This window comes from Narcine bancroftii, chromosome 1 (assembly GCF_036971445.1).
Source record: "Narcine bancroftii isolate sNarBan1 chromosome 1, sNarBan1.hap1, whole genome shotgun sequence".
NCBI classification, from domain to species: Eukaryota; Metazoa; Chordata; class Chondrichthyes; order Torpediniformes; family Narcinidae; genus Narcine; species Narcine bancroftii.
In genome coordinates, this window is record NC_091469.1 from 25,411,457 (window position 1) to 25,439,431 (window position 27,975).

At 40.8% G+C, this 27,975-nt stretch overlaps 1 protein-coding gene across 2 annotated transcripts; it reads left to right on the forward strand.

The window, feature by feature from the left end:
• Positions 1–1,411: 1,411 nt before the first annotated feature.
• On the forward strand, positions 1,412–27,475 carry c1h9orf85 (chromosome 1 C9orf85 homolog). 2 transcript variants are annotated; one of them, XM_069940399.1, is made up of 4 exons: positions 1,412–1,580; positions 16,494–16,600; positions 21,675–21,788; positions 26,814–27,475. In XM_069940399.1, the coding sequence occupies exons 1-4, from the start codon at positions 1,479–1,481 to the stop codon at positions 27,079–27,081; spliced, it is 591 nt and encodes a 196-aa protein (XP_069796500.1). In that variant the 5' UTR covers positions 1,412–1,478; the 3' UTR covers positions 27,082–27,475. The 2 variants fall into 2 exon arrangements, with proteins under 2 accessions (XP_069796500.1, XP_069796587.1); XM_069940486.1 differs by lacking the exon at positions 21,675–21,788.
• The last annotated feature ends 500 nt before the right edge of the window (positions 27,476–27,975 follow it).

Here is a 27,975-nt window from a genome sequence, read left to right on the forward strand (position 1 = left end):
CCTGAAATACCTGAAACATAAACTACTCCAGCACCACAACAAATCTGACCGCTCTACTGAAACAACCACTTTTTTTTTCTTGCCCAAATTGTAAACGTAAAAATTATTTCTTGTTTATATTTATTCTATTTCTCCATACTGGAGTTATTTCTCTTTTAAATTTTTTATTTTTCACACTATAAACCATATTGATCAAGATACATACATTTTCCTTTTCAAATATATACAGTGACGTTTTCTCCCCCCCTTCCCTCCTCCCCTCCCTCCCTCCCTCACCTCCCCTCCCACTTATTTAAAGTTCAGAATCTAAGATACATTAAACCCGTTAAACAATGTTGTCACTCAATAAAAATAAACAAGAAATTCCACTGAGTCAGTTCTTTTCATTATCTTCTCCTTCTGTCATTTTAGGTGGTAGATGTCCACGGTAGGTTTTCTCTATTGTGTTTCATGTATGGCTCCCATATTTGTTCAAATATTGTAATGTTATTACTTAAATTGTATGTTATTTTTTTCTAATGGAATACATTTATTCATTTCTATATACCATTGTTGTATTCTCAAGTTGTCTTCTGATTTCCAGGTTGACATAATACATTTTTTTGCTACAGCTAGGGCTATCCTAACAAATCTTTTTTGTGCTCCATCCAAATCAAGTCCAAATTCTTTGTTTTTTATATTACTTAGGAGGAAGATCTCTGGGTTTTTTGGTATATTGCTTTTTGTGATTTTATTTAGTATCTGGTTTAGATCTTCCCAAAATTTTTTCACTTTCTCACATGTCCAGATTGCACGAACTATTGTTCCCGTTTCCCTTTTACAGCGAAAACATCTGTCAGATACTGTTGGGTCCCATTTATTTAACTTCTGAGGTGTAATGTATAACCTGTGTATCCAGTTATATTGTATCATACGTAACCTTGTGTTTATTGTATTTCTCATGGTTCTGGAGCATAGTTTCTCCCATGTTTCATTCTTTATCTTTATGCTTAGATCTTGTTCCCATTTTTGTTTGGTTTTACCATTTCTTTCCTCATTCTCCATACTGGAGTAATTTGATGTATACTGTTCCTATTTGGCTGCAGTAAGCCAGGGTGTACATTTTGTACATGGCAAGAAACTCATTATCATGTCAAAAAGTGAACAGATCAAGGAACAAACATCCGCCTCTTTGCTTTGTCGACAAAGAATAGCTTCAGGTCAGACAGCATCAATGGGTCGAATCAAGTTTCGGAGCTGCCTGGTCCGCTGAGTTCCTCCAGCAGCAGCAGCGTTCGCGATCCCCAGCTTTTCCTTGGTTGGATGTGCTTCGATGATTGACGTGCAGGGCGACCTATCCAACGTCAACCATTGAAATCGTTCAGCAAACCAGACGCGGCGACTTCAACCACGGGGTCTCTGACCAACCACTTCCGGGTAATTGCTGCTGCAGGTTGTGCAGGCGGCTTGCGAGAAAGAAATAGAAAGAAGCGAATATCATGAGTACAGAAAGGGGCAACGTTGCAAGAAGGAGAGGGCAGAAGTATCAAAATGTCACAGTGTTTAAAAATGACAAGTATGACAAAAGTAATAAGATGAAGGTGAGTAATGGTTCCAGTTTCGTTCTGGAATGAACGTCTAATTTTGTAAAGTTAGTCTCTTGTTCTTCTAGATTAGTGTTTGTTATTATTAAATTATTTCAGCCCTTAGAGTTCCCAGAATTTTGCTGGATAAGAAATAGTGTTTCCACTGGGTTCTCAGTAACCAGTGGATAAAGATGAGTCTCTGAGGAATAAATGCATTAATTTGCTGGAATCCGATTTAATGGCTTTAAAATTACCTTTGGATTACAGTAGGTACTTAAAGAATTTTTCAAGGACAAGAAGTGGAATTAATTAATCGCTCAAAAGAGCTGGAGAAGTTCAACAGATCCCACAGCATCCTTTGGAGCCAAAGAGATACAACCCAACATTTCAAAGTATGAGCAAAAAGCAGGCAGGTGCCTGAATAAAAAGGTGGGGGAGAAGGGACAGACAGAGTGAAGAGCACAGGCCAACAGCCAAGAGACAAGGTTAGGAGGGCAAGAGAGCAAGGGCCAATGGAAGGAGATGTGGGGATAGGGAGAGATGGGGAAGGCTAGCAGAAACAGAAGAAGTTGATGTTAATGCTGTTCGGTTGGAGGGTGCCCAGATGGAATTAGCAGGAGGTCTCAGTTTAACATTTCATAAGACCATGGGCAGAAATAGTCAAGTTCCTGCCTCATTCTCATGCCAACCAATAATTTCTCAGCTTCTCTCCTACCCTCCTATCTTCTCTCCCCCCCCCCCCCTGCCTTTTTATTAGATGCCTGCCTGCTTTTTGCACAGGGCTCAGGCCCCAAATGTTGGTTATATATATTTTCCTCTTATAGATACTGAGGGATCTGCTGAGTTTCTCCAGCACTTTTGTGCATTAACTACATACATTCCTTCTCTAAGATTGTTACAGCAAAATAACTGGGAGTGAATTGGTGGCAACTAATTAAAAAGTTGTTTATTAAACAAACATTTATTTATGCTTTGCCTTTTATGTCTTGGGTTAGTCACTTAGGTATTTAAGATCACAGCCAGTTTTGTTCACAGAGCTCCCAAAAACAACTTTGGGGTGAATGATTCGGTAATCTGTTGTTAATGATATTGGTTGAAGGAAAGATAATGAACCAAGGGCACAGGGGAACATTTCTGTGACTGAAACACCAAAGTCTACAGATGCTCTGATTATAGTAAAAACACACAGAAATGCTGGAGGAACTCAACCGGTCTTTTCAGCATCCATAAAAAGGATATATTGCTGACATTATGGGCCTGAGCCCTTCTTCAAGTTCCTTGAATGAACCAGAAGCAGGAAATCTCAGAATTCAGACAGTGTTGAATGAAACCGGGGAGGAATCCAAACCAACAAAATGTGTTAATTGGATATGATAAGGGAAGAGGTAAGAATTTATCATGTTTGTCCAAAAGGAGACAGGGAAGGGAGAGATGCTGCTGGGGAAGGCGATGGGGGGAGAAGTGAGGTGGGGTTTGTTTTAATGAAGGCCAGAAAAGTTGATGTTAATACTATCCTTTCGGAGGGTGCCCAGTTGGAAGGGGTGTGGTTCTTCCAATTTGCAAGTGGCCCTCAGTCTGGTAGTTCATGAAATCACGGAGAGACCTGTCAGCAAGGGAATGGGATGGGGAATTGAAATGGGTGGCCACTATTGTGGTGGACAGAGCTGAGGTGCTCAACAAAGCGATCTCCCAGTCAGTGTCCAGGCTTTCTGATGTAGAGAAGTCCACCACAGGAGCACCGGATGCAGTAGATGACCCCTGCAGATTCACATGAAATGTAGCTTCACTTGGAAGGACTGTTTGGGGCCCCGAATGGTGGTGATGGAGGAGGTGTGGGTAACAATTCTGTGATCTCTTTTAAAGTATTTCAGTGAAATTCTTTGTGTACATCTAAGTGGGAGGATATCTCATCCAAAAGGCAGCTGCACTGCCTCATGTCTAGACAGGAGCATCAACCTGGATAATGTGTTGAATCTCAGCAGTGTCTCAAACTTGTCCTTCTGGCTCAGAGATGAGATATTGATCCACAACCTAAAAGCTGCTGTAATGAAAACCTTAGGGAACAAATGTCGAAGCATGGAGTGATATAATGAAAACAGGCCTCGGCCCATAGCATCTCCACTATCAGCTACCAATTTTTACTAATCCTACACTAATAAGCATTTTATTCTCTCCACGTTCTACATCGCCCCTCAGATTCACATTGACCATTCAACCTACCAATCTGTAAAACTTTGGGATGTGGGAGGAAACCAGAGTACCCAGAGAAAACCACATGGTCACCTGGAAAATGTGTAATAAATTCCACACAGGCAGCACCCAAAGTCAGGGTTGAACCCAGATCTCTGGCATTGAGAATCAGAAGTTTTATTCATGGTGCTATAATATATCTAAGACCTTAATATTGACTGCAAATACTCATGAGCTGCTTCTCATATGGCTTGTTAACTGGAAATTATTTATTTATCCCTTTTTGTCTTCCATTAGTTTATTATCATCTGACTATGGAAGTACCAACAGACAAAACATACATAATCACGTGTACACATAATGATACTATTTAAAATAAATATTTTGGGATAATTTATTCTGTTACAGGAAATTCATCGATCTCACAGCCTATGGGAAGAAACTATTTCTTAACCTGGCAGCCCTGATTTTGATGCTCTTGCACCTTCTTGATATTAGTAGGTCAATGATACCATGTAGTGGATAGAAAGGATCCTCAATAATTCTTTGAGCCTTATTTAAGCAACGCGCATCATAAACGTCGCCAGTAGAGGAAAGGGAGACCCCAATGATCTTCTGAGTTTTGATGATCCTCTCTGTAGACTTCTGGTCCAATGCTTTGCAATGACCATATCACACAATGACATAGCCAGAAAAGACACTCTCAATTGTGTCCCTGTAAAAGGTGGTCAAGATCGATGCCAGTAACTTTACCCATCTCAGCCTCCTTATAAAATGCAGGCACTGCTGCACCTTCCTGACAAATGAGATGGTGTTGTGGGTCTGGGATAAGTTGTCTTTTATATACATATCAAGGAGCTTTGTGCTTTCCACTCTTATCCACGAAAGAACCACTAATGTGCAGTGGAGAATAGTTGACCTTCATCCTTCTGAAGTTGACAATTCTCTCACCTGTCTTGTCCATGTTGAGACTTGGGTTGTTGTCCTCTCAGCCACGTAATTACATCCTCAGTGATGCGCAGATTTTTCCAGTCATTGATAATATGAGATATTTTGTTACTTCTCGAACCAATGGTAAAAAAGGAAAATCTGGCAAAGATTCCAGTGGCAGAGAATGGCAACGCACTGACCATGCCCAGTCTCGGACCTAATCAGCAAGGGCCACTGTCAGATTGAAGTCAGATGGGTCGGCTGTTGGATGTGTCATAAGGAAAATCCTTATTGATAATAGTGACTGCCTTTATTTGCTGGTTGTTGCTTGCAATTTGCAATTGGGTCTGAGGGGGGAAAACAGTGACCAATATTGAGAGCCTAACTAGACGCTCAGACAAAGAGTTCCTTAGCTGATGCCTAATGTGAAATATTCTTGCACCTCAATTAATTTTTTCAATGGTAATGGATGAAAAAGTACAATTTTTTTAATATGGAAAATCGTAATTATAGCTTTACTGCCCAGAAACAGACACTTTGGCCAACATATCCATGCTGAACAAGTGTCTACCCAAGCTCATCCCATTTGTCTGCATTCAGCCTTTCTCCCACAAAACCTTTCCTAGTAATGTAATTGTCTGAATGTCTTTTAAATGGTAAAATTTACCAACTTCTACCACGACTCTGGAAGCTCATTTCATACACGCACCTCTGCTCCCTTTTAAATCCCCACCCCCTCACCATAAATCTATGCTGTCTGGTTTTTGATTCTCCTTTCCTCGAAAAACTTAGAACTTTTTACCTTGTCTATACCCCTCATGATTTTAAACATGGGTAATCTCCCCTCTCAGCCTCCTGCATTGTGGAAGTCAGGCCGTAGTAAAATGAAATTAGACTGCAGAATAGAATACACACACACGCGCCCCACACGCGCCCCACACGCGCCCCACACGCGCCCCACACGCGCCCCACACGCGCCCGCCATGCCCCCCCCACGCCCCCCCCACGCCCCCCCCACGCCCCCCCCACGCCCCCCCCACGCCCCCCCCACGCCCCCCCCACGCCCCCCCCACGCCCCCCCACGCCCCCCCCACGCCCCCCCCACGCCCCGCCCACGCCCCCCCGCCCACGCCCCCCCCACGCCCCGCCCCCGCCCACGCCCCCACGCCCCCCACGGCCCCCCCCGCCCCCGCTAAGTTAATATTTGTCACCCCTGGTCTCTCTATTTGGGGGTGAAGTTAGATAAGTGTAAATTGCTGCTATTTGGAATGCAACAGTACATATAATTGCACTACCATTAAAATAAACCACGAACTCCTAAAACAAAATCTAAGTGATCTTGTAAATTATGTAAATAATTAATAAAAGTACCCTATAAACAGAAAAATTAAATCCATTACAATAGAAGAACATCTGATTTTCCCCCCCCCCCCCCCCAAAGTTTGGCATGCCGTCATATCAGATAGCCATTGAGGGTGTGGGTGTGGGGGGTGTGGGTGTAGGAGGGACAGCATCTTTCCATCTCATCAATATTGAATGTCTAGCAAGAGACTACATAGGATTGAGATGTAGTTAAATTCAAATCAGTTGTCTTACTTGATCCAAAAAGGACAATTATAGGATAAGGTATCAGAGTCACACTGAGAACTAAAGATATGAAAGATATCTTCTCAAAAAATGGAGAGGAACGAGACCAAAACATGTAACAAAGTACCTTCTTTTTTTTAAAAATTCTTTATTTATCGCACTATGATCCATATCAACCAAAATATTTACAGATGCATCTCTTTAAATATGCACAATTACATTTTCTCTTTTTTCCCCATCCCTTCCTCCCCCCATTTCCCACCCCCCTCAAAAACAGTAAATATTAAACATATAAAATACAATAAAACAGCATCTTTATTCAAAAGGAAAACAAACACAAAAGATATGTCATCTACTTATACACATTAAATCTGACCGTGTTTATCTTCTTACCAGTTTAGGTGGTGGTGGTCCGAGGCCAGCTCTTTCTGTTATGTTCCATGTATTATTCCCAGGTTTTTTCAAACATTGTAATTTTGTGTTTTTAATTATATGTGATTTTTATTTTTCCCCAATGGAATACACTTAAATTTGTTTATGTATACCATTAATGTTTATAGTCATATAGTTCAATATGGCCATCTTGTATCTTTATTTTCACTTCTTTTCTGCCTCTTCACCTCCATTCCCTTTTTTCCATTACTGTTCTTTAAGTTTTCCTTTTTAATCTCAATATATGACAATGCACTTAAGACATGAAATACCCCAACAATCTCCACAAGCAATAACCCTTTAACCCCAAATGACCCCCCCCCCCCTTGGGTTGCCCCTTGTCCCTTGATAGCAACCACAACTCCCCTTTCCATTCATTTTGCGAACTTACTCGCAAGTGTCAACCAATTTCGTAGTGACTGTTATCCTCCTACCCCCAATCCCCCCAGAGAACACTACTTTCCTATACATATAACAAAGCTCTTTCTCTTTTTACCCCTTCTTCCCCTTCTCTTTTCCATCTTTAAATCTTTATATATACATTATCTTTATATTATTACATATTTTTGTATATTTTCTTGCCGGTTTTCCTTTTTACTCCACCTTCTCTCTTCTCCTGTCCTGCAAACGTTCAGCAAATTCTTGGGCTTTCTTTGGGTCCAAGAACAGTCTATTCTGTTCCCCAGGAATAAATACTTTGAGTACTGGTGGATGTCTTAATATAAAGTTATAACCTTTCTTCCATAAGATTGGTTTTGCTGTGTGAATTCCTTCCTCTTCTTTAAAAGTTCGAAGCTTATGTCCGGGTAAAAAAATATTTTTTGTCCATTATATTCCAATGGCTTATTGTCTTCTCTAACCTTCTTTCTTTCCTGCTCCAGTATGTTCTCTCTTGTCGTATATCTTAGAGGTTTTACCAATATGGATCTTGGTTTTTGATGTGGTGGCGGTTTCGGTACTAGTGCTCTATGCACCCTTTCGATTTCTTCATGTAAATCTGTCATTCCCAGCACCTTCAGGATCCATCCTTTTATAAATTCCTTCATATCTGACCCTTCTTCACCTTCTTTCAGGCCCACTATTTTTATGTTGTTTTGTCTACTGTAGTTTTCCAATACTTCAATTTTTTGTGACAATAAATCTTGTGTCTCCTTAACTTTTTCACTCTCTTCCAACTTCCCTCTTAAATCATTTCTCTCCATTTCTACAGCAGCTTCTCATTCCTCCACATTTTCTACTTTTTTCTCTATTTCAGTCATGACCAACTCTAAGCTTTGCATTCTGTCTTCAGCTCTTCATTTTTCTTTTGATTGAACTAAATTCTAATGATAGCCATTCTTTTAATGACCTCATTTGTTCTTCAAAAAAGGCTTTATCTAAATGTTGTCTTTTTGTTTTACCCTCTTTCCTTTGAAATTCTTGGTCTTCCTCCTGTGTCTGTATCTATGTCTGTGTCTTCTTCTTCTCTTCTCTGTACCTGTGTATCTTCTTTCTCTGATGAGCTGCTTCTGTATCCTTGCTGGGCCTCCAGCTGCAGGCCAACCCGTTGCTGGGCCTCCCGCCACAGGTCGACCTGCTACTGGGCCTACTGCTGCAGGTTGGCCCCTTTGCTGTTCACCCTTTTCCAGCCCTTCATTTTCTTTCTCACCACTTCTTTCTTGCTTGCTTCCCCTAGCCGAACACCCCGATGCTGGGCGTCTCTCAGCTGGCTGCTCCTTAGCTGAGACCCCTCCCGCCGGCGTTAACCTTTACTTTTACTTGGGCACTGCACACCTTTTCATGTCTCTGAGAGCCATTTTTGAAGTCCGCCGGTCGGGAGGACACCGCTCCTCCAGGGACTCACCAACGTCGGAGATCGGCCGCTTCTCTCCACGGTGGCTCCCTGCTCCGAATGTTTAGATAAGGTGTTCTTCTTTCTTCATCAGTGATTTTCATTCTTCCCTTTTCTCTGTTATTCTTACTTTCTCTCTTTTGGGTGCCATCTTCTGTCTCTTCTCTGTAACTTTATCTTTCTCTTCCTTTATTTTATGTTTAATGAACTCTGTTTTTTCAAACTTTTTTTCTCTGGAGAAGGCTGGTTCTACTCGACCAGCCACTATTCCACCATGTGACTCCACCCAACAAAGTACCTTCTTCATTCTTGCACCTGTCACATTTCGAGGAAATGTTAGAGTAAAATTTAGCCAATTGAACTTGAGAAAAGTAAGCTCGATGTACTACTTTAAATTGTAAAAGCAAATGTTGGGCACACAAAGAGGATAAATTTACCAATTTTAAGATAGAATCCCATGTAGTATCTGAACATGAAAGTTGAAGATCTTGCTCTCATAATTTTTTAATCTTATCTAGAATTTTATTATGTAGTTGATATCAGCTTTTTTTGACTTGGTTTAAAATTATGATCATCCATATTGAATATATAACAAGATCTTGATGAAGTCTCAGTGCGACAGAGTTCAAAAAACTCCTAATTTGTAGGTATCTTTATTTTTTTTAAAAATGATGTTTGGGTAGTTTAAATTTAAGAGATAGTTGTTTGAATGAGTCTAAATTATTATCAACAAGTAAGTCTTAAAAAGATTGGATATCCAACTTAAGTCATTCACGAAAAGCAGAACCTTGCACTGAAGGTGGGAAAAAATAGTTAAGTAATATAAGGCTCGCAAGTAAGAATCTATGGTATCCAAAACTTTTCTAAATTGAAATCAAATTCTCAAAGTATGCTTAACAACAAAATTGTCAGTTAATTTGGAAGCAGAAAAAGGTAATGGCACCCCAAGTATCAAACTAAGAGAATATTGGCCTGCAGGTTGGCAAATTTTATGCCTCTTATTATTTCTGAAGATCAAACTGGGTTTTATTAAAGGATGTTATTCACAATTTAATATCCATCACTTATTAAATGTTCTTTACTCTCCTCGTTTCATCTTTTGAGTGTAATCTCATTGCTGAAAAAAGCTTTTGGTAGGGTGGAATAAGATTATTTATTTACCCAGAAAAATTCAATTTTGGCCCTAAATATATTAATTGGATTAAATTGATATATTTATCTCCTGTTGCCTCAATTTTTACTAACTCTTTATAATCCAAGCCCTTTAATCTTTACCGTGGAACTAGCCAAGATTGTCCTCTTAGCCTGTTACTATTTAGGACTGTTAGTGGTGGCTTTTCAGAAATCTAATGACATCTTTGAGAGAGGGAGTATTCATAAGGTCTCTTTATATGCGGATGATCTTCTGTGGTATATGTCAGACCCTGATCATTCGATCTCATTCATTCTGTCATTGCTCCACCAATTTGGTAAATTTTCAGGTTATAAATTGAATCTTCAGAAAAGTGAGCTGTTTGTATTGAAGACTTCTCGCTCTCTAGATACTGACCTTTTGAAATAACTAAAAATAAATTTAATTATTTAGCGCTAAAAATTATAATCATTTGTTTAAAGATAATTTTCTTACTTCAGCGAACTAGGTTAAGAAGTCTTTAGTTCAGTGGTTTCCTCTGTTGATGTCCTTAATTGGATGAATTAATGTTATTAAGATGAATATCCTACCCAAGTTTTTATATATTTTTCAAGCTTTTCCCATTTTTGTTCCCAAACCTTTTTTTGATTCACTGACTCAATTTTTTCTTTATATCTTTAGAAAAATAGGTGTCCTCGCCTTAGTAAAGTTTTCTTTAAAACTTTAAAAATTAGGCTTTACCTAATTTTAGATTTTATTATTGGGAAACTAATGTATAATTTTTTGGATTCATTATAAGGATAGAATGGATGCTTCAAACTGGATTAATTTAGAACTTAATCTTTATATTTACTATACTGTTTGACCTGCTGATTTTCTCCAACATTGTTTTTTACTGAAATTATAGAATGGTAATTTAATTCACCATAATTCTTCCAAATTGGAAGTAAATTTGTTCCCAGCATTCGATAAGACATTGCATTCCAAGCTCTAAACAAACTTTTTGTGTCTTACCTCCAGTTATCTTCCAACACCTTAAAGCTCTCAGGCAATCAGTCTTTCTATCTCAGTGGACCATTTTTCATGTTTGTTACAACCAAATGTTACAAGATTTTGAGTGCTGATGGATGTCAATCTTAGGCCCTTTTGCTCTTCGAGAAAATAGAATACATGAGATTTTTAGTTAAACAACCAAAAGAGTAAACAATGTTCGTATTATTTTTGAGAGGAAAATTTGTTGTTATTTCCTTCCTTTTGTATAGCTTGTACTCGAACAATATGTAGAATCACAAGGTTGTATGTGATGCATGTTTGCACTCTGACAATAACTTTGAACTTTGACCATACATTCAAAATCCTAACTGTTTGCTGTGCAAAATACTTAAATTTTGTATAACTTTGGTTCTTTTTGTCAATGACTTAATGTATGACACTTCTACCGATGTGAACAGTTTCTTTCTATCTACAGTAAAAATCCCTGGTATCCAGCACCTTTGGAGATTAGTAGATGCTGGATGAGTGTATTTTCCGGTTGCTTGAGATTGTGTGTTGCATGATTGGCGAACTAATGGCAAGGCACACCAAATTTAAACTTTCAAAGTTTTTCTTTCTTTTAAAAATATTTTTATTGAGTTTAACATATAAATCTTACATACAAAGTCATCTAATAAAACAAATATACATATCATATTAATATAAATATAAATTTAAAAAAAAACTATCCATATTTGTTTATTTAACAATATTTCTTTAAAATAGTTCTGGATCTTCTTTTCTTTGGCTTGGCTTCGCGGACGAAGATTTATGGAGGGGGTAAAAAAGTCCACGTCAGCTGCAGGCTCGTTTGTGGCTGACCAGTCCGATGCGGGACAGGCAGACACGATTGCAGCGGTTGCAAGGGAAAATTGGTTGGTTGGGGTTGGGTGTTGGGTTTTTCCTCCTTTGCCTTTTGTCAGTGAGGTGGGCTCTGCGGTCTTCTTCAAAGGAGGCTGCTGCCCGCCAAACTGTGAGGCGCCAAGATGCACGGTTTGAGGCGTTATCAGCCCACTGGCGGTGGTCAATGTGGCAGGCACCAAGAGATTTCTTTAGGCAGTCCTTGTACCTTTTCTTTGGTGCACCTCTGTCACGGTGGCCAGTGGAGAGCTCGCCATATAATACGATCTTGGGAAGGCGATGGTCCTCCATTCTGGAGACGTGACCCATCCAGCGCAGCTGGATCTTCAGCAGCGTGGACTCGATGCTGTCGACCTCTGACATCTCGAGTACCTCGACGTTAGGGGTGTGAGCGCTCCAATGGATGTTGAGGATGGAGCGGAGACAACGCTGGTGGAAGCGTTCTAGGAGCCGTAGGTGGTGCCGGTAGAGGACCCATGATTCGGAGCCGAACAGGAGTGTGGGTATGACAACGGCTCTGTATACGCTTATCTTTGTGAGGTTTTTCAGTTGGTTGTTTTTCCAGACTCTTTTGTGTAGTCTTCCAAAGGCGCTATTTGCCTTGGCGAGTCTGTTGTCTATCTCATTGTCGATCCTTGCATCTGATGAAATGGTGCAGCCGAGATAGGTAAACTGGTTGACCGTTTTGAGTTTTGTGTGCCCGATGGAGATGTGGGGGGGCTGGTAGTCATGGTGGGGAGCTGGCTGATGGAGGACCTCAGTTTTCTTCAGGCTGACTTCCAGGCCAAACATTTTGGCAGTTTCCGCAAAGCAGGACGTCAAGCGCTGAAGAGCTGGCTCTGAATGGGCAACTAAAGCGGCATCATCTGCAAAGAGTAGTTCACGGACAAGTTTCTCTTGTGTCTTGGTGTGAGCTTGCAGGCGCCTCAGATTGAAGAGACTGCCATCCGTGCGGTACCGGATGTAAACAGCGTCTTCATTGTTGGGGTCTTTCATGGCTTGGTTCAGCATCATGCTGAAGAAGATTGAAAAGAGGGTTGGTGCGAGAACACAGCCTTGCTTCACGCCATTGTTAATGGAGAAGGGTTCTGGATAGAAACCAAGTAAACCACATTAGACCATCCCTTAGTCTAAACCAGTGGTTCTCAACCTTTTTCTTTCCATTTAAATACCACTTTAAGTATTCCCTATGCCATAGGTGCTCTGTGATTAGTAAGGGATTGTTTAAGGTGGTATGTGGGTGGAAGAAAAAGTTTGAAAACCACTGTTTTAATTGTACCTAATTGAGTTGTTATGTTCATGGTTTCATAACTCCAAAGGAAATGGGCCAATGACAATTTTTCTCAAGCAAAATTTACAGTAACAATTAGGTCTTGACCAGTGATTCTCACCTTCCCTTGTGAGTTGAAAGAAAAAAGGTTGAGAACCACTGGTTTAGACTAAGGGACTTGGTTTTTAAAGGGTAAATTCTCTCTAATTTAATGATATGATCTATGGCAAACATAATTAAACACCTTTACAAGTTGATCTTAAAGGAGAAAAAAAACATAAAACTAAATCCAATCTAATCCCTCTCTTAAATCAAGATTACCATGTTGAAAAGGATGTGAAAATATGGATCAAACAGTGACCTTCAGAAACTAGACAGAGAATCACTGGAGCATCCAAGCTTTTTAAATCCTCCAATCATGTCAGTATTTATGAATGGGTCCACATCTTTTCAAATTAAAACTTTCTCTCTTTAATATTGTATTTAATTTTCTCCAGGCTTAAATAGGACATTTCATCATGTAAGCATTGTGACTGAGTAGGTGACGAGTCTCCTTTCCTCTTTAATAAAATTGCTTGTTTGACGATCAACGTGATAAAAGCTAAAACTTTCTCCTGGAATTCAGACAGATGTATATCCAGTTCACAAGAAAAACTAAGCAAGGTAATTAAAGGGCAAGGTTTTATTTTGATCTTAAAAATCGTGGATAAAGTTTTTCCAAAATCTTCCTAAACTGGAGCATTCCCAAAGCTTCAAAAATTTTACACCTCACTTAATGGATCAACATTTGCATAAAATCCTGAGATTTTTAAATATTTTGTTTCCCTTTTTTGCCTGTTGGTTGATTTCTAGATAACGGGTTTTACTGTACTTGCAAAGATTTTAAGTTACTCTATTAATACCTACTTTTCTAATCTATCCACGTAACTGATTCCTAGAATAATTTTTGTAAACCTCTTTCAATGCCGTCCAAATCCTTCACATTTATCCTGGACCCAATGATGAGAATGCCTCTGTTATATTAAAAAAAAGAATAAAAAGGACTGTTCTGGTATGTTCGGGGGGGGGGTTCTCTACTTGTTGACTCCAGAGAAACATCTCTGTAGTAGCAACAAGTAGAAGCTGCCATTTCCGCCGCAGAGTGCAATAGCCTGACCAAGACGAAAGTTTAGGTCTCGTCATTTTGCATGCTCCACAAACCTACAATATTGTTTTCAGTAAACTGTGCACCTGTATCCAAGAGTACCAGAGAACATCTGTTTAAGGAGACCGGAGGAAGGTATAGGGTAGCCATTAGAGGTAGGTTATTTTACACAGAGTGGTAGGTGCCTGGAATGCATTGCTGGGGGTGGTGGAAGAGGCTGATACAATAGGCACATTTAAAAGACTTTGATAGGCACATGGATGTAAGAAAATTGAAGGGTTCTGGGCTGTGAAGGAGGGAAGAGTTAGATTGACCTGGGGTAGGATTATATAGGTTGGCATAACTGCTGTACTGTTCCATAATCCTCTGTTCCTGATGCCCTTAATATTTGTGTCCCAAGGTTTATATCATTCCTCCTCTTCCGAACGAAGTATAGCTCTTGGTTTCTCAGTTGTACATCTGACCTACCACCTCGCCACCCATTCCACCAACGTCTCCATATCTTTGAAGTCTTTTGAATCCTTCTAGAAGTTGATGACATTTCCAGTGATAAAGAAGAAAAAATGGGCAGATACTCCGACTCGGAAATAAAAGCAGAAAAGGGTGGAGGTACTCAGCAGACACAGTAGCGGCTTTGTAGAGAGAAAAAGAATATTGACATTTTGGATCAGACTTCAGCATCTTCGAGGATGGTTCCAGAATAGAGATGTTATATCAATAGGGGAATGATTAAATAAGATGGGCAGCTTTCCCTCAGGAATAAAAGGTTTACCTGACAATGTTTTTAATTTTGAAGAAATTCAATAGAATTCCTTTGACTTCTGGTGAAACATCTTCAAAGTTTAATGTTGAATCCTTTTCTCACACCACAGATGCACAGTATTTCCAATATGCTCAGTTTTTATTGCCTGAGTTTCGTATTTTGTGACCTGTATACCTGTACATTCAGCTTTAAAGCAGTGGTTCTGGTACAATCCCTGTGGAATTCCATTGTGCCCTTCCCTCCTGTTTTTTAAAAAAAACTGATCACTGTTGTTACAGCCAATTTTCTATCTGTACTTTCTTTGTTTCATGGACTTCAATCTGATGACAAGCCATTAATCAAACATTAACATTCTATTGTGAGTGAGGAAACAGGTTGTAGGTCTCAAAGGCAAGGACTTTTGGTAATGAAGGATTTTATTTACAAAAAAACAAGTGTAGGAAATAGTAACACACACACACACACACACACACACACACACACACACACACACACACACACACACACACACACACACACACACACACTCTCTCTCTCTTTACAGCAACTGTGGGAAAGTAATAGCAGCACTGAAGCTCACATACAATTAATAACGAACATGGGAAAAATAGCAAGGAAACAAAATACACAAACATACAATGTACATACAGTGATCAAGGAGAAATCACTACCATGCCCCACCACCCCTTGACTTAGTGCAGGTAAGGCTCTATGCTACAAAGGACACTAATTAAATGCTCCAAACCCTTTTAACAGTGCACAGCTTACCAATAGTTTCTCCACGTCCCTTCCACGTTTCCAGGTCTGGAGTGAAGCAGGGTGGTCCCAAGCTGGCAAAGATGGAGAACAAAGGACACATGGCAGTTTTATAGTGCTGGAGGGTCCAGCCCAGGTTGTTAGCAGAGATAATGGCTTGGTGCCAGGAGAGTTAGTCCAATTATAAGTCAGTGGCCCAAGGCCAAATACAGGCAGGCTGGAGAGTCCAGTCCAGGTAATTTACATGGATTCAACAGCAAGGTGTGCACTATTGGATGCAGTGGAACCAAGCCTTGAATGGCAGCTGATGTGTCCTCTGACTAGGTAGGGGGCGATGTTGTCATATGACAGCCACAACCCTTCCTAATGTACATTAATATTTAAGTTATAATCATTTGTAATTTTTAATTGTGTTTTCAGTCCACTGCACTTTAGAGGAGATACGAGAGTTTCTCCAGCACTGTTGTAAGAGCTTGGTGTAAACCATTTCAAGACAACCTTGATGGTTGCTAATGCACAATTCCTGCCACCCTCCAATCTTTTGAGTCTGTCTTTTCATACAATCTCACCAAACAGAAAGTTCCACGCTTGCATTCGTAAATCCACGATCGCAGATTGAATTCTGTAGTGAAAAATAGTAGATTTGGCTTCTACGGAGAGTTTACATAGTTATGCATATTGCTGCAGTGGTTTCTCTTACTAAAGAAGTTTCCTTTGAGTATGTTGCTGGATTTATTGGTGATCAACTTTGTATTTATGCTATTCTTTTAGACTTTCACTCAATTAGAAAGATATTCCCTTAAGATAACCTATTGAACTATTCATGATTTTAAAATCTTCCTTGAATGTTATATGGTTATATGTTTACCCCCTTCACCCCAGTTTTTTCAAAGGAAGAGAGATTCCATTTTAAAAAAAAAAAAAAAATTTTAATTATAATTTTGGACCCATCCCAGTAATTGTCAGTCACATAAACCCAATGTTTCTTTTCCCTTCCCAGATGCTAAATGCTATCATGCATACAGGTGTATGCAAACGATGCAAGGAAGTTTTGGAATGGAAAATAAAATATAGCAAATATAAGACACTTAGTCAGCCTCGGAAATGGTAAGTTAAAACATTGCCCTTCTGATAAAACTTTAAAAATGTATATTGATTGCAGCTACTTCCATTTGTGCAGTACCTTTTACATAGCAAAAGAGGGGCCATGAAGAAATTCAGAGAATCAATTGGTAAACATCTTTCGATATTAAGCCATGTAAGAGATATTAGAGCAGGTGGTCAAAAGCTTGGCCAAAGAGGTAGGCTTTAAGAGTATCTTTGAGAATTCAGTTGCAGATGGAGAATATTTCTGAAGGACTTGACAGTTGAAGGCCTGGCAGGACAATTGAATTCGAGACATTCAAGCTTGGAATTGGAGGGGCACCAGGATCTTGGAAGATAGAGGAATTGGTCTAAATTAGGGATGTGGGTTAGTGGGTCCTTCAAGTGTCTGTCAAATTCTGAGCTGTGTATCTCACAGATATATACATATAGATTTCAATCTCTCTCTCTCTCTCTCTCTCTCTCTCTCTCTCTCTCTCTCTCTCTCTTATTTGATTGACAGCCCATGTGTTACCTTAAATGTGTGCTTCTTCCACCACTGGTTCTTTGTGGCTTCAATACCTACCGATTATAAAATGACAGTAATTCAGCAAGGCTCTTTTACCATCTCCCTTCAAAGCTGAAGACTACAAATAAAAAAGGAATATCACCACCTCTCAAGTTCCCCACTGTCTTGTGCATCATCCTATCCTTGAAATCATTGGCTCAACATTCCAAAACTTCATGCTTTATAGAACCTTCCCCATGTGTGACTACCGCACTTTATACAGGGGTCTTACAATCACATTCTCAGTGATGTCTAGCAATGGGCAAGAAGTGCTTGCCTTGTACTTGAAAATTGCACCATATTAATGAATATAAAGTGTACTCTTCCGAGCTCACAATAAATTCAATAAGGAAGTGAAAGGGTCAAGAAATGAGAGAATGTTCAATTCCATTTTCATTGGTGGAGATAACAAGACTGATTCTCTCATTCAAAATTAGTTATAATTTGGAACTAATAAATTTGGAAATAATACCATCAGTTCATTAGAAGGCAGCTGGATAACCATTTATTGTCATGGCCCAAGTACAACAAAATTGAGTGCATGTCCTGATGGTGCACACGTATATCAAACAAATGAAATAAAAACAACACAATAAATCAATACAGTATTCAATGTTTGGCGGGGGTTCCATTCACATATAACTCTGGGGTAAAAACTGTTTTTAAGTCTGTCTGTGATTGAAGGGACCTGAAACATCTACCAGAGGGCAGCAGGTTAAACAGATGATGTCCAGGATGGTAAGGGTCTTTCAGGATGTTGGCTGCTTAACTAAGGCAGCAAGAGATGATTAAATCCTCTAAAGAGGGCAGCGCGCTGCTGATAATCTTCTGGGCTGTATTGATGACCCTCTGAAGGTCTCTCTTGTCTGCTAATGAGCAGCTGGCATTCCACATAGGAATGCAGTAGGCCAGCACACTCTCGATGGAGCAGCGATAGAAGGACCCAGCAGTTTGATTTTCCTGAGAATCCTCAGGACATGTGGTCATTGTGCCTTTTTAACTGCTGCTATGGTATTGGTAGTCCAGGAAAGATCTTCAAGAAAATGCGTACCAAGAAACCTGAAAATAGTGACCCTTTCCACACAGTCCCTGTTGATGTATAATGGGTCTGGAATTGTAACTGTTCCTCCTGAAGTCTATTCTAAGTTCTTTTGTTTTTGAGGAATTCAAGACGAGATTGTTCTCTGTTGGTCTTTGGATTTCATCCTCTAGGCCATGAATGTCAAACTCAAATTCACAGAGGGCCAAAATTAAAAACTTGGACTAAGTCGTGGGCCAAACTAAATATTTATTGAAAATTTTCAACAACATCTGGATGTTTTCTCTTCTTTCAACATATGTAATGTTAAACTTTTTCTTATTAAAATAAATGTTTAATAATAGTTTTGGTTAAACTCTTTCCAGAAGAAGCATTAACAAATGAGAAATAAAAAATTCAATAAATAATATTTCTCTATAGCCTTTAAGCTCCTTTTAAATGTATTTTTTTTCACAAGCCAACAAGTCAAAAAAATAACAACTTCAATGAAAATCCAATCTTTCAACGATGAACAGTCCAAAGTTAACCAAAGAAAATATTAATCCAAGCTTCGCTTGCTCCACTGTGATTTACTCTGATGCACCTGGGTCTAAACCAGATACTTGGCATCTCTTCTTCGATGCAAGTTCATCAAACTCTGGGGTCAGAGTTTGCCTCCCACCTGTCTTGAAAGGTCCTGTTTTCTGTCTTTCGTTTGGCCATTTTCCGTAAGGGGTTTATTACATGTGAGTTGGGCGACAGGTCACAGATGCTAATGAAAGTAAAGAGAGGAGGTGGGGGCGATTAGCGGGCTGACGGGCTGGCGCCAACACATTTGCAAAGCATTCTGGGATTTGTAGTATTAGCTGTGCATGCGCTATACTGGCGCGGCTGCCAGCGGGCCAGCTCTAATACATATTCGATATGATCTTGCGGGCCAAATATAATTATATCACGGGCCAAATTTGGCCCGCGGGCCTGAGTTTGACATGTGTGCTCTAGGCTGTCTCATCTCCTCTTGAAACAAATCCAATCACAGTTGTATCATTCGCAAACTTCATGATGATGTTGGTGGAATACGTAGAGGCATAATCATGGGTATAGAGGGAATAGAGGATGGGGCTTAGTACACACACTTGTGGGAAGCCGGTACTCAGTATAAGGGAAGAGGAGAGATGAGTGCCAATTTTAACAGTCTGGGAATGGTTCAGTCGAAAGTCCTTAATCCAGAGACAAATAGATTGGGGAAAATCCTAATTCAGCAATTTTGTAACCAGTCTCCCTGGGATGATGGTGTTAAAAGCAGATCTGGTCTATAAAAAGCATCCTCACATAGTTCCACTGGTGTTCAAGTGTGAAGAACAGTGATAAATACAAATGGGAATGAATGTGGAGTGAGAGAGGTGACCCAGCAGCTCCAGGCTGCACTTCTAACCACAGTTACTGCCTGTGTGAAATGGGAGGGAATCGGAGCACCCAATGAAAAGCCACACTGGGAGTATCTGTGGTCAGGACTGCAGCCTAGCCATGTGGCTTTCCACTGGATGTTCCAATTCCATCCCACTTCCCAAGAGCTACTCAAGTATTAATTGATGACTGTAAATTAACCCTTATGTAGCGGTGTGGCAGAAGCATCAAAGGGAAGTTCATGATCATTTGTGAGAGAGAACTGGGCGCAGTGAAGGGAGAACAAGAATGGGACTGATGGGATTGTTCTGTTGGGAGCTGGCATGGACCTGATCGGGTAAATACCCTCCAATCTCATAAATAAAAATAAAACTGTATATGGAGTGAGAAAGGAATACAAAGCCATATAGCTTGCATGAGAGGAAAAGGAATGAGAGGAGGCTGAAATGATGCACAAGCTATGGCATGGTGGGATTGGGCCTAATGGACTGTTTTTGCATGAAAGGCAGAGTTGACCAGAAGGATTTCATAATGCTTATAGAGTATGATCCTGTGGAATCGGAGTTATAAATTCATTCTTCTATCATCAGAGAATTAATTAAAGCTTGAAGCCACAGAGTATTCTTGCTGTCCTCGCCCCCCCCCTCCCCCCACCCAATGAAAGAACTGCTGGCTAACACTAGAATGGGGATCGCTTGGGAATTGAACTTCGTTTAACTAGCTATGAAGCTTGCATTGATGCTTCTTTGTGTCCAAACTCCATCATGACCAGGTTTTTAATGTGATTCAAATTTATCTTGTGCTTAAGCAATATTTCCAAAAGCTCACAAATCTTGGTCCAGCAAATGTTTAATTGTATAGTATTAAACATTTTTTTTAAATCTCATGACAAACTAAATTGCACCTTTTTATTAAAAAAAAATGAAAAACTCATTGGTGTCACTAGATAGAATGGGAGAATGAAGGAGAAAGGGAAGAATACATGGACAAAATCATTGCGGGAGGTATGAAGTAGCAACTGTTCCTGCCAAGTGGGGTGGAGGAAGGGGAGGAGGAATTCTGGAGGCTCCCCAACTCCAATGCTCATTTGCTGAATTAAAAAGATTTTGATGGATGCAATGAGATGGTAACCCCATCCCCACGCTCCTTGCTGAACTCCGAAGGCCATTGACAACAGGAAAATGCAGGAAAGATGAGGATGTGAGCCTTGTTATTTGAATGAGCTTCATCAACTTTCTTTAAATCAGCCTAAAGACAAGACCATGACCATTAAAATCGTTTAGTGAGTTAATTGTGGTAAATTCTTATTGATTTTTGTCTGCTGCTTAGCAAAGCTAAATAGCTTTAAGACTAATCAAGTTCAGTTATTTTTTTTGTAAACATTAAATGTACTCTATCAAACTTCTGTGGAAAATAATGACTGGTCACATCCTATCCTATTTTGGTAATTCGAGTGCCCTGGAACACAGAAGACAACATCGTCCAGCCCATCACAAGCTCTGACCTCCCATCCATTTTAAAAAAAAAAGAAGGCAGCCAATATTGTAAAGAACCCCATCACCCTGGTTACAGCCTCTTGCTGCTACCCGTGGGAAGAAGGTCTAGAAGCCTGATGCCTGAAGTCCAGCACCTCTAGGTTGAAAAACAGTTTTTCCAACATCAAGCTTTTGAACCTCTTACAAGTACGCCATTCATAAACTTCTTCAATAACCGTCCACATTATTGAAACACTTTTTTTTCTTCCATGAGCTATAACTGGAAATTTATTATCTATCTTTGATGTTAATTATCTTTCTGTATTTTAGGTCGTTTAATTTTACAAAAATAGCCTGTTTAGCGGTACCACAAATTTCAATGCATGTGTACATGGGATTTAAGTGTATGTTAGAAAACTCATCATTAAATGGCTGCATTTGTGAAGATTTTGAAATTCATTGACAGAACAAATGGACTGAACTGCCTCTTTCTATAGTCTAGCACTTCAAGCTTCTCAAATGTTCAGATTCATAATATTTTACATACTGAGCCTATATTCTGATTTTAAGCCTAAACTGTGTACAGGTTCTGACTTTTTGTATTTTTTTAAATTTAAAAATCCCATTTAGTGTGAAATGTCTTCAGAAGACAGTGAAGGATTCTTACCACGTTCTTTGTAAAGTTTGTGCTTTCAAACTGGAACTCTGTGCCAAATGTGGGAAGAAGGAAGAGATTGTACATCCGTAAGTAGCTTGTGCCAGATTTTATAGTGGGTTCGAAAGCAGTGCAATTGAGCTGTTCACTGCAGACAGCTGCTTTCATTCACAAATTCTCTATGACCAACAAATAATGCCTTTAATTCTGTCTTTCAATTCTCTCATAACAAGGTCAACACCGGCAACTGCATTTATGATCCACTTCCAGTTCCTTTCTTGTATTCATAAAGAAGAGTTGCCAAATCTTTGCCCCGAGGAGGGTAACACTGTGGAATTGATTGAAAATAAGAAAATGGCGGAGACTTTGAAAAATCATTTTTATTTCTTCTCTTTTATCCCAAAAGACTCGAAAGCATCTAAATAATGCTAGAACATCTGTGTGCAAAAGAAAGAGGGGACTTTAAACTATTATTATCACTGAGAGGAAAAACTGCTAGATAAACTAATGGGACTTGAGGGCCTAATGGCTTGCATTCTAAAGAGATGTATCTGTACTCATAATGGATCCGTTGTTCATAATCACACAAAATTCTCAATATGGGAAGATCTTAGTAGATGGGTAAATACAAATATAACTTAATTTAACAATGAAAGGAGAAAGCTTATTATTGGGAAATTCTGGAATCAGAAACATATTGATGAAATTGTAGTGGACCGAGCGATCGCGGGGGGGTGGCTATCCCAAGTTGGTGCAGGCCCTCCTTCACTACAGAGAAGAAGCCTGAGGTTGGCGCCACGTGCGAGCTAAGGGAATCGCCCCGCTTCCGTGTGGCGGGGCAATGCAGTGAATTCAAATAATAGTCAGTTTTTGGTTCATACTTGCATCGTCTGGATGTCTCTTTATTTCTGCCACAATAGTCACTACAGTGGTGACCCACATCGAACTCATCAGAATGCAAGTATCTGCATTCACTACAGTCGCATCGGCTGCGTCCAACGCATGGGTGTGCATTTACCACTCTTCTGGCCAAACCAGCCCAGGAACTGGCTGAGTCCCAATTCAACATCAGGAGAATTGACTCAGAGGACACCAAGTTCTGGCACATCAGCGCTCTGGATGCCACCACCGTTGCCAAAGTTAAGCTCCTTCATGGACAATCTGCCAATGGTGTGTAAGTACGAGCAATTCTGGCAGTTCCTCCTCGACTCCCTAGAACTTAACCGGCACGAGCGTGCCATTTGGATCTTAAACATGCGGGGTCTGAGCGACAGGCCCTGTTCCTCTCCAGGCTGCTGATACATGTTTCCTCAGCGGTTTCAGACGTGGATTTCAATGCCCTGCACCTGGTGGCCAAGGAGGAAAACAGGCTCTTCCGCACACCACAGCAGAGTTCCCTCCATTTGCAGCTCGTCTACACCGTCAGCGCCGCCATCGCAACCAGCCCACCAGAAACCCCCAACAGTGGCTGCGGCACAGCAGCAACACAACGGGTACACAGAAGCATGGTGAATACTGCCCGTGCTCATACCCCACTACCAAACCCAACACAGCCACCGATAGTGGCCTCAGCGGTTGGCCTTCTGAAAGGCCTACTCTACCTCAGAGACCAACAGAAAAGAGGGGCACCATAACATTGGGAGCAAGGACGATAAGGATGGGTAAATGTATTTCAGTGCATAAAGAGTTAAACAGCTATCTTTGACACTTTTTTGGTTAATCTGTTCCCTGATTGTCTAAGGGGAATCATTGCTCAGTGCAACTTCTTGTCATTGAACTGTTGCCAACACCTTAACAAAAATGTTGCAAGTTTCCAAGGAAGCTAAATGTCAAAAGGGATGTGGATCGCCTATCTCTACGGCATGTCACCTTGTGCATGGCAGCACCCATTCCTCAGTCTTATGAAAGGAATAGATAGACTAGACATAAACAGACTCTTTCCCCTGAGGGCAGGGGAGGTTGGAACAAGGGGTAAGGGGGCAACACTTTAGGAGAAATATTAGAGGTGGCTTTTTCACTCAGCGAGTGGTGGCAGAATGGAATGAACTTCCGAATGAGATAGTTGGGTCAGGGTCCCTTTTGTCATTTAAAAGAAGGTTGGATGTGTACATGGAGGTGAGGGGGTTTGAGGGTTATTGGCGGTGAGTGGGAGGTTTGAGCTAGTGGAGTTGTTCTAGTGAACCGGTGCAGACTGGAAAGGCCGACATGGCCTGTTTCCACTCCATAAATGGTTATATATGTAATCCTGCCAATGTATTTCGAGGCCAGACACAACCCCAAGGCCCCCCCCTCCCGCAAGCAGCCAACGGATCCTCCATCCTGAGCTATGGGACCTGCCTGGTCACTATCCACGTCGCAGTCACAGTCTTCCAGTGGGAGTGCACAATCGCAGTCGTGGGACAGGCACTACTCGAAGCAGACTTTCTACAGGCACACAAACTGCTGGTGGACGTGATGAGATGCTGATTAGTGAATGCTACCACATTCCAGTCTTTCCCCCTCACCCTGCAACAACATTCCTTCCTGCCGTTAGGGATCCACGCCCTGGACTGAGATGCATACGCCTGCCTACTGGCCAGGTACCCAGTCTTACTGGCCCCAAACTTCTATGACCCCCAACCCACCACATTGTGTGAAGAACCACATAGAGACAGCTGGGCGTCCCTTGCACGCACAGACCAGGCACCTCCTGCAAGACGAGCTCCAATGAGCCAAGGCCAAATTCACCGCCATTGGGGAGCTGGGATTCATCCGCCATTCAAACAGCCTTGATTTCATCTTTGTCTACTTAGATGACATCCTCATCACCAGCCCTGACGCCAGCACTCACAGGACACATCTGACCCTCCTGTTCAACAGACTACTGCAGTTCGGGCTCGCGGTGAACCTGGCCAAGTGCCAGTTCAGCTTAGAGACAATAGACTTCTTGGGACACCGCATCACCCCAGAGGGAACCATGCTGCTGCCCGAAAAGATAGAGGCCGTTCAAAATTTCCCCAAACCAAGCACGACCAAAGGCCTGCATGAGTTCCTGGGGATGGTTAACTTCTACCATTGTTTCCAATTAGAAACAGCCACCCTCATGCAGCCACTGTTCAACCTCCTCAAGCTCGGCGACAAGACACTCCAGTGGGCACCAGACGCCCCAGAAGCCTTCCACATGACGAAAGCAGCACTGGCAAGGGCAGTGGTGCTGGTGCACCCAGACTCGACCCTTACAACAGATGCCTCAGACAGAGCAGCGGGCACATATACAACTTTAAGAGGCAGTACCTCAAGAAAGCAGCTTCTATCATCAAGGACCCATTCCACCCTAGTCATGCCCTCTTCTCAGTGCTACCATCAGGAGGGAGGTTCAGGAGCTTGAAGACATTACAAAAACAGCCTCTTCTCCTCTGCCATCAGATTCCTGAGTAGACAATGGACCACAGACACTATCTTGCTTTCCCTTTTTTTTGCCACTAGTTTATTTATTTTCAAGTGTAATTTTATAGCAATATTTGATGTATAATGCTACCACAAAACAATTAATTTTGTGATGTATTCATTACAAATTTTGATTCTGATGCCTGGAGTTCTCCACCATACCTTTTTCTCCAGACCTTAAAGCAATGTTGCTATGGTCACCAGTGTCAAACTCCACCACTTGCCTGTCTCTATGGCTTCTGAGCCAAAATGCCCTCAGGGTGTCACCCCAGACTGGAACTGGTTCGGTCTGTCCTACACAAACTTCTAACTTCTCAGATGGACATAAAGATCCATTGCACATTGTTGAAAAGAGAGTTTTCCTTCATGCTCTAAGGCAATATTTATCTTGTTGAGAGTGGACACTACAGTCCTTTTGTTGCATTCATTTCAAGAGGTAGATTTTTGATCTACATGCACCTATTTAAATCCCAGCAGAGTAGCTGATTAAATGGAAGTAATTAAAAAAATGTCTACAATGGAAAGCTCATTTTGGGTGTGAGGCATTCAGATTTGTGAAAACCTTGGGAAGCACATCTGCTGTTCTTAATCTGTCTGGACTCCATGAAATAAAAACAGAGATGCTGAAGAAACTGAGTATCCATAGAAGGTAAATATGTATCACTGGCTTTTTGGTCCTGAGCCCTTTCTCAAGGAGTGAGCAAAAAGCAGGCAAAAGGTTTATATTTATGGGCAGCATGGTTGGTGTAACATTTGGCACAACTCCTTTACAGTGCCGTGCCAGCAATCGAGACTGGGGTTTGAATCTCGCATTGTCTGTAATAAGTTTGGATGTTCTGCCCGTGTCTGCATGGGTTTGGCCTGGTTCCTCCCACCATTCAAAATGTACTGGGGGTGTAGGTTAATTGGGTGGCATGGACTCGTGGGCCGAAATGACCTGTAACCTTGCTGTATGTCTAAATTTAAATTTACAGGTAAAATTTAAAATTAAAAAGCTGGTATAAAGGGAGGAAGAATACAGACAAAAGGTATAAATTGGATATGATAAGAGGAAAGGTGAGAATTGATGGGAAGTGGGGGGATATATTTTGGCTCTGTGAAGAGAGACAGGGAAAAGAGAGGTATACACAACTAGAGGAAAGGAGACATGGAAGAGATGGTGGAGTGGGGGCTAATAAAAGCCAGAGAAGTTAATGCCATCTGGTTAGAGGGTGCCCAGATGGAATAGGAGGTGTTATTTCTCCAATTTGTAAATGGTCTCAGTCTCTCAGTGTATGAGAGGTCAGCAAGAGAATGGGGCGAGGTATTGAAATAAGTTGCAGGCATCTGCTGTGGAATGATTGCCAGCATGACAGCAATCTGGTTGATCCTAACTGCCTCTGAAATGGCCCACTCACTCCATAAGCAATGGTGAATGGACAATAAATGGCAGTCTCATCAGTCACACCCACTTTCCTGAAGGTCCACAAAGGGAAAAGAGTCACCATTATCCAATGTTCTGAATATTATTTCTGCCTTCTCTTTGTGAATCTTCGTGTTTTCATGTTGGCTGTTGCAGCTGTGACTATGGTTCTAAATAAAAACATTGCCTCTGAATGACTTTTGGATATAAATGCAGTTTAATTTTTCCCGTCATTTGTGCTTGCTGGATATTGGAGCTGATTGGACTTTTTCTATCCACTTCCTAGGTTAACTTCAGATCCCCAAAGTAAACAAGGCGATGCTGAAACAAATCCTCACACAAGAAGTTGTGTAAAAAGAAGCGAGGGGGATGAGTATGGTGATGATTCGGATTTTAATAATGATGGTGGTCGTGGTGTTCAAGATGGAGCCAAGTCCATTGAGACCTCTTTAACTCATCTGTCTACCCAACAAACTGATGCACCATTGTTAAAGAGCAATCAGATTGTAGCCCAGAGAGAAATGGATTTTTCCAGCCTGAATCTTGAGGATTGAAGTTACATGAGACTGCTTGATCTTTGTTGTAGGTGGTTAAATAACTGTATTCTAGCTTTAATACATCTGATCTACACATCAACTAATCCATGTTTCTTTTGAGATTCTTTGCACAAATAAGGTCACGCATTGTTGGCAGAATGAGATCGTGCAAGAGAAAGGATGGAAAAATTTGCAGGAGTATGAGCTGTCAGTTACACTCCTCACTTGCCTGAGCTGACTGCAACGATGAGTATTTCTTATGAGCAGCTGGTTCTCAGGACTAAGAACAAATTATTCCTCCTTCTCAAATCAATCAATTAAACAGGCGGCTCAGAAAGATGTGATTAACTGTACTTCAGATTTGCTAATGTTCATTGTATGGCTTTAAACATCCACATTAAATATATTTTGAATTAATAAAAATTTGACTATTAATTTGACCAGTTATAGAAATGTGGAATGATTAACTACATTCTTTTGTGGTGGTTAATTTTTCTATTCTGCAGGATTTTGGGATTTTGAAGAGAGAGCATACAAACTCTTTCACCATATAGGAGCATGATTGAGACAGCTTTGCAGCTCTATGAAATAACAAACTGGGATGCTGTGGGAACTGACTTCTGATGAATTACAAAGCACATGCAGGCACCCTTTTAATTAAATAAGTCTCTAGCAGATAAAGAATAACTGGAGGAACTCGCCAGCTCAGACCGCATCCATGGATCGGAAAAAGTAAGTCAGCATTGCTGGTTTACCCCTTTATCAACACTCAGAATAGATGAAATTAAATATATAAACGGGATAAGGATCTGGGGAAAGGGCCCAGAAGTAATAGAGTATAGGACAGAAGGAGTGAGAGATGGCTCCTTCAGTGAATGACAGTTTGAATTATTGACTTTGGAGCTGTGAGGA

Excerpts from the sequence above, each read along its gene's own strand:
- c1h9orf85 (XM_069940399.1), top strand. The coding sequence starts at position 1,479 with ATGAGTACAGAAAGGGGCAACGTTGCAAGAAGGAGAGGGCAGAAGTAT. Across the intron at positions 16,601-21,674 it reads CTTAGTCAGCCTCGGAAATG|TGTGAAATGTCTTCAGAAGA; the intron begins GTAAGTTAAAAC and ends AATCCCATTTAG. Across the intron at positions 21,789-26,813 it reads AAGGAAGAGATTGTACATCC|GTTAACTTCAGATCCCCAAA; the intron begins GTAAGTAGCTTG and ends TCCACTTCCTAG.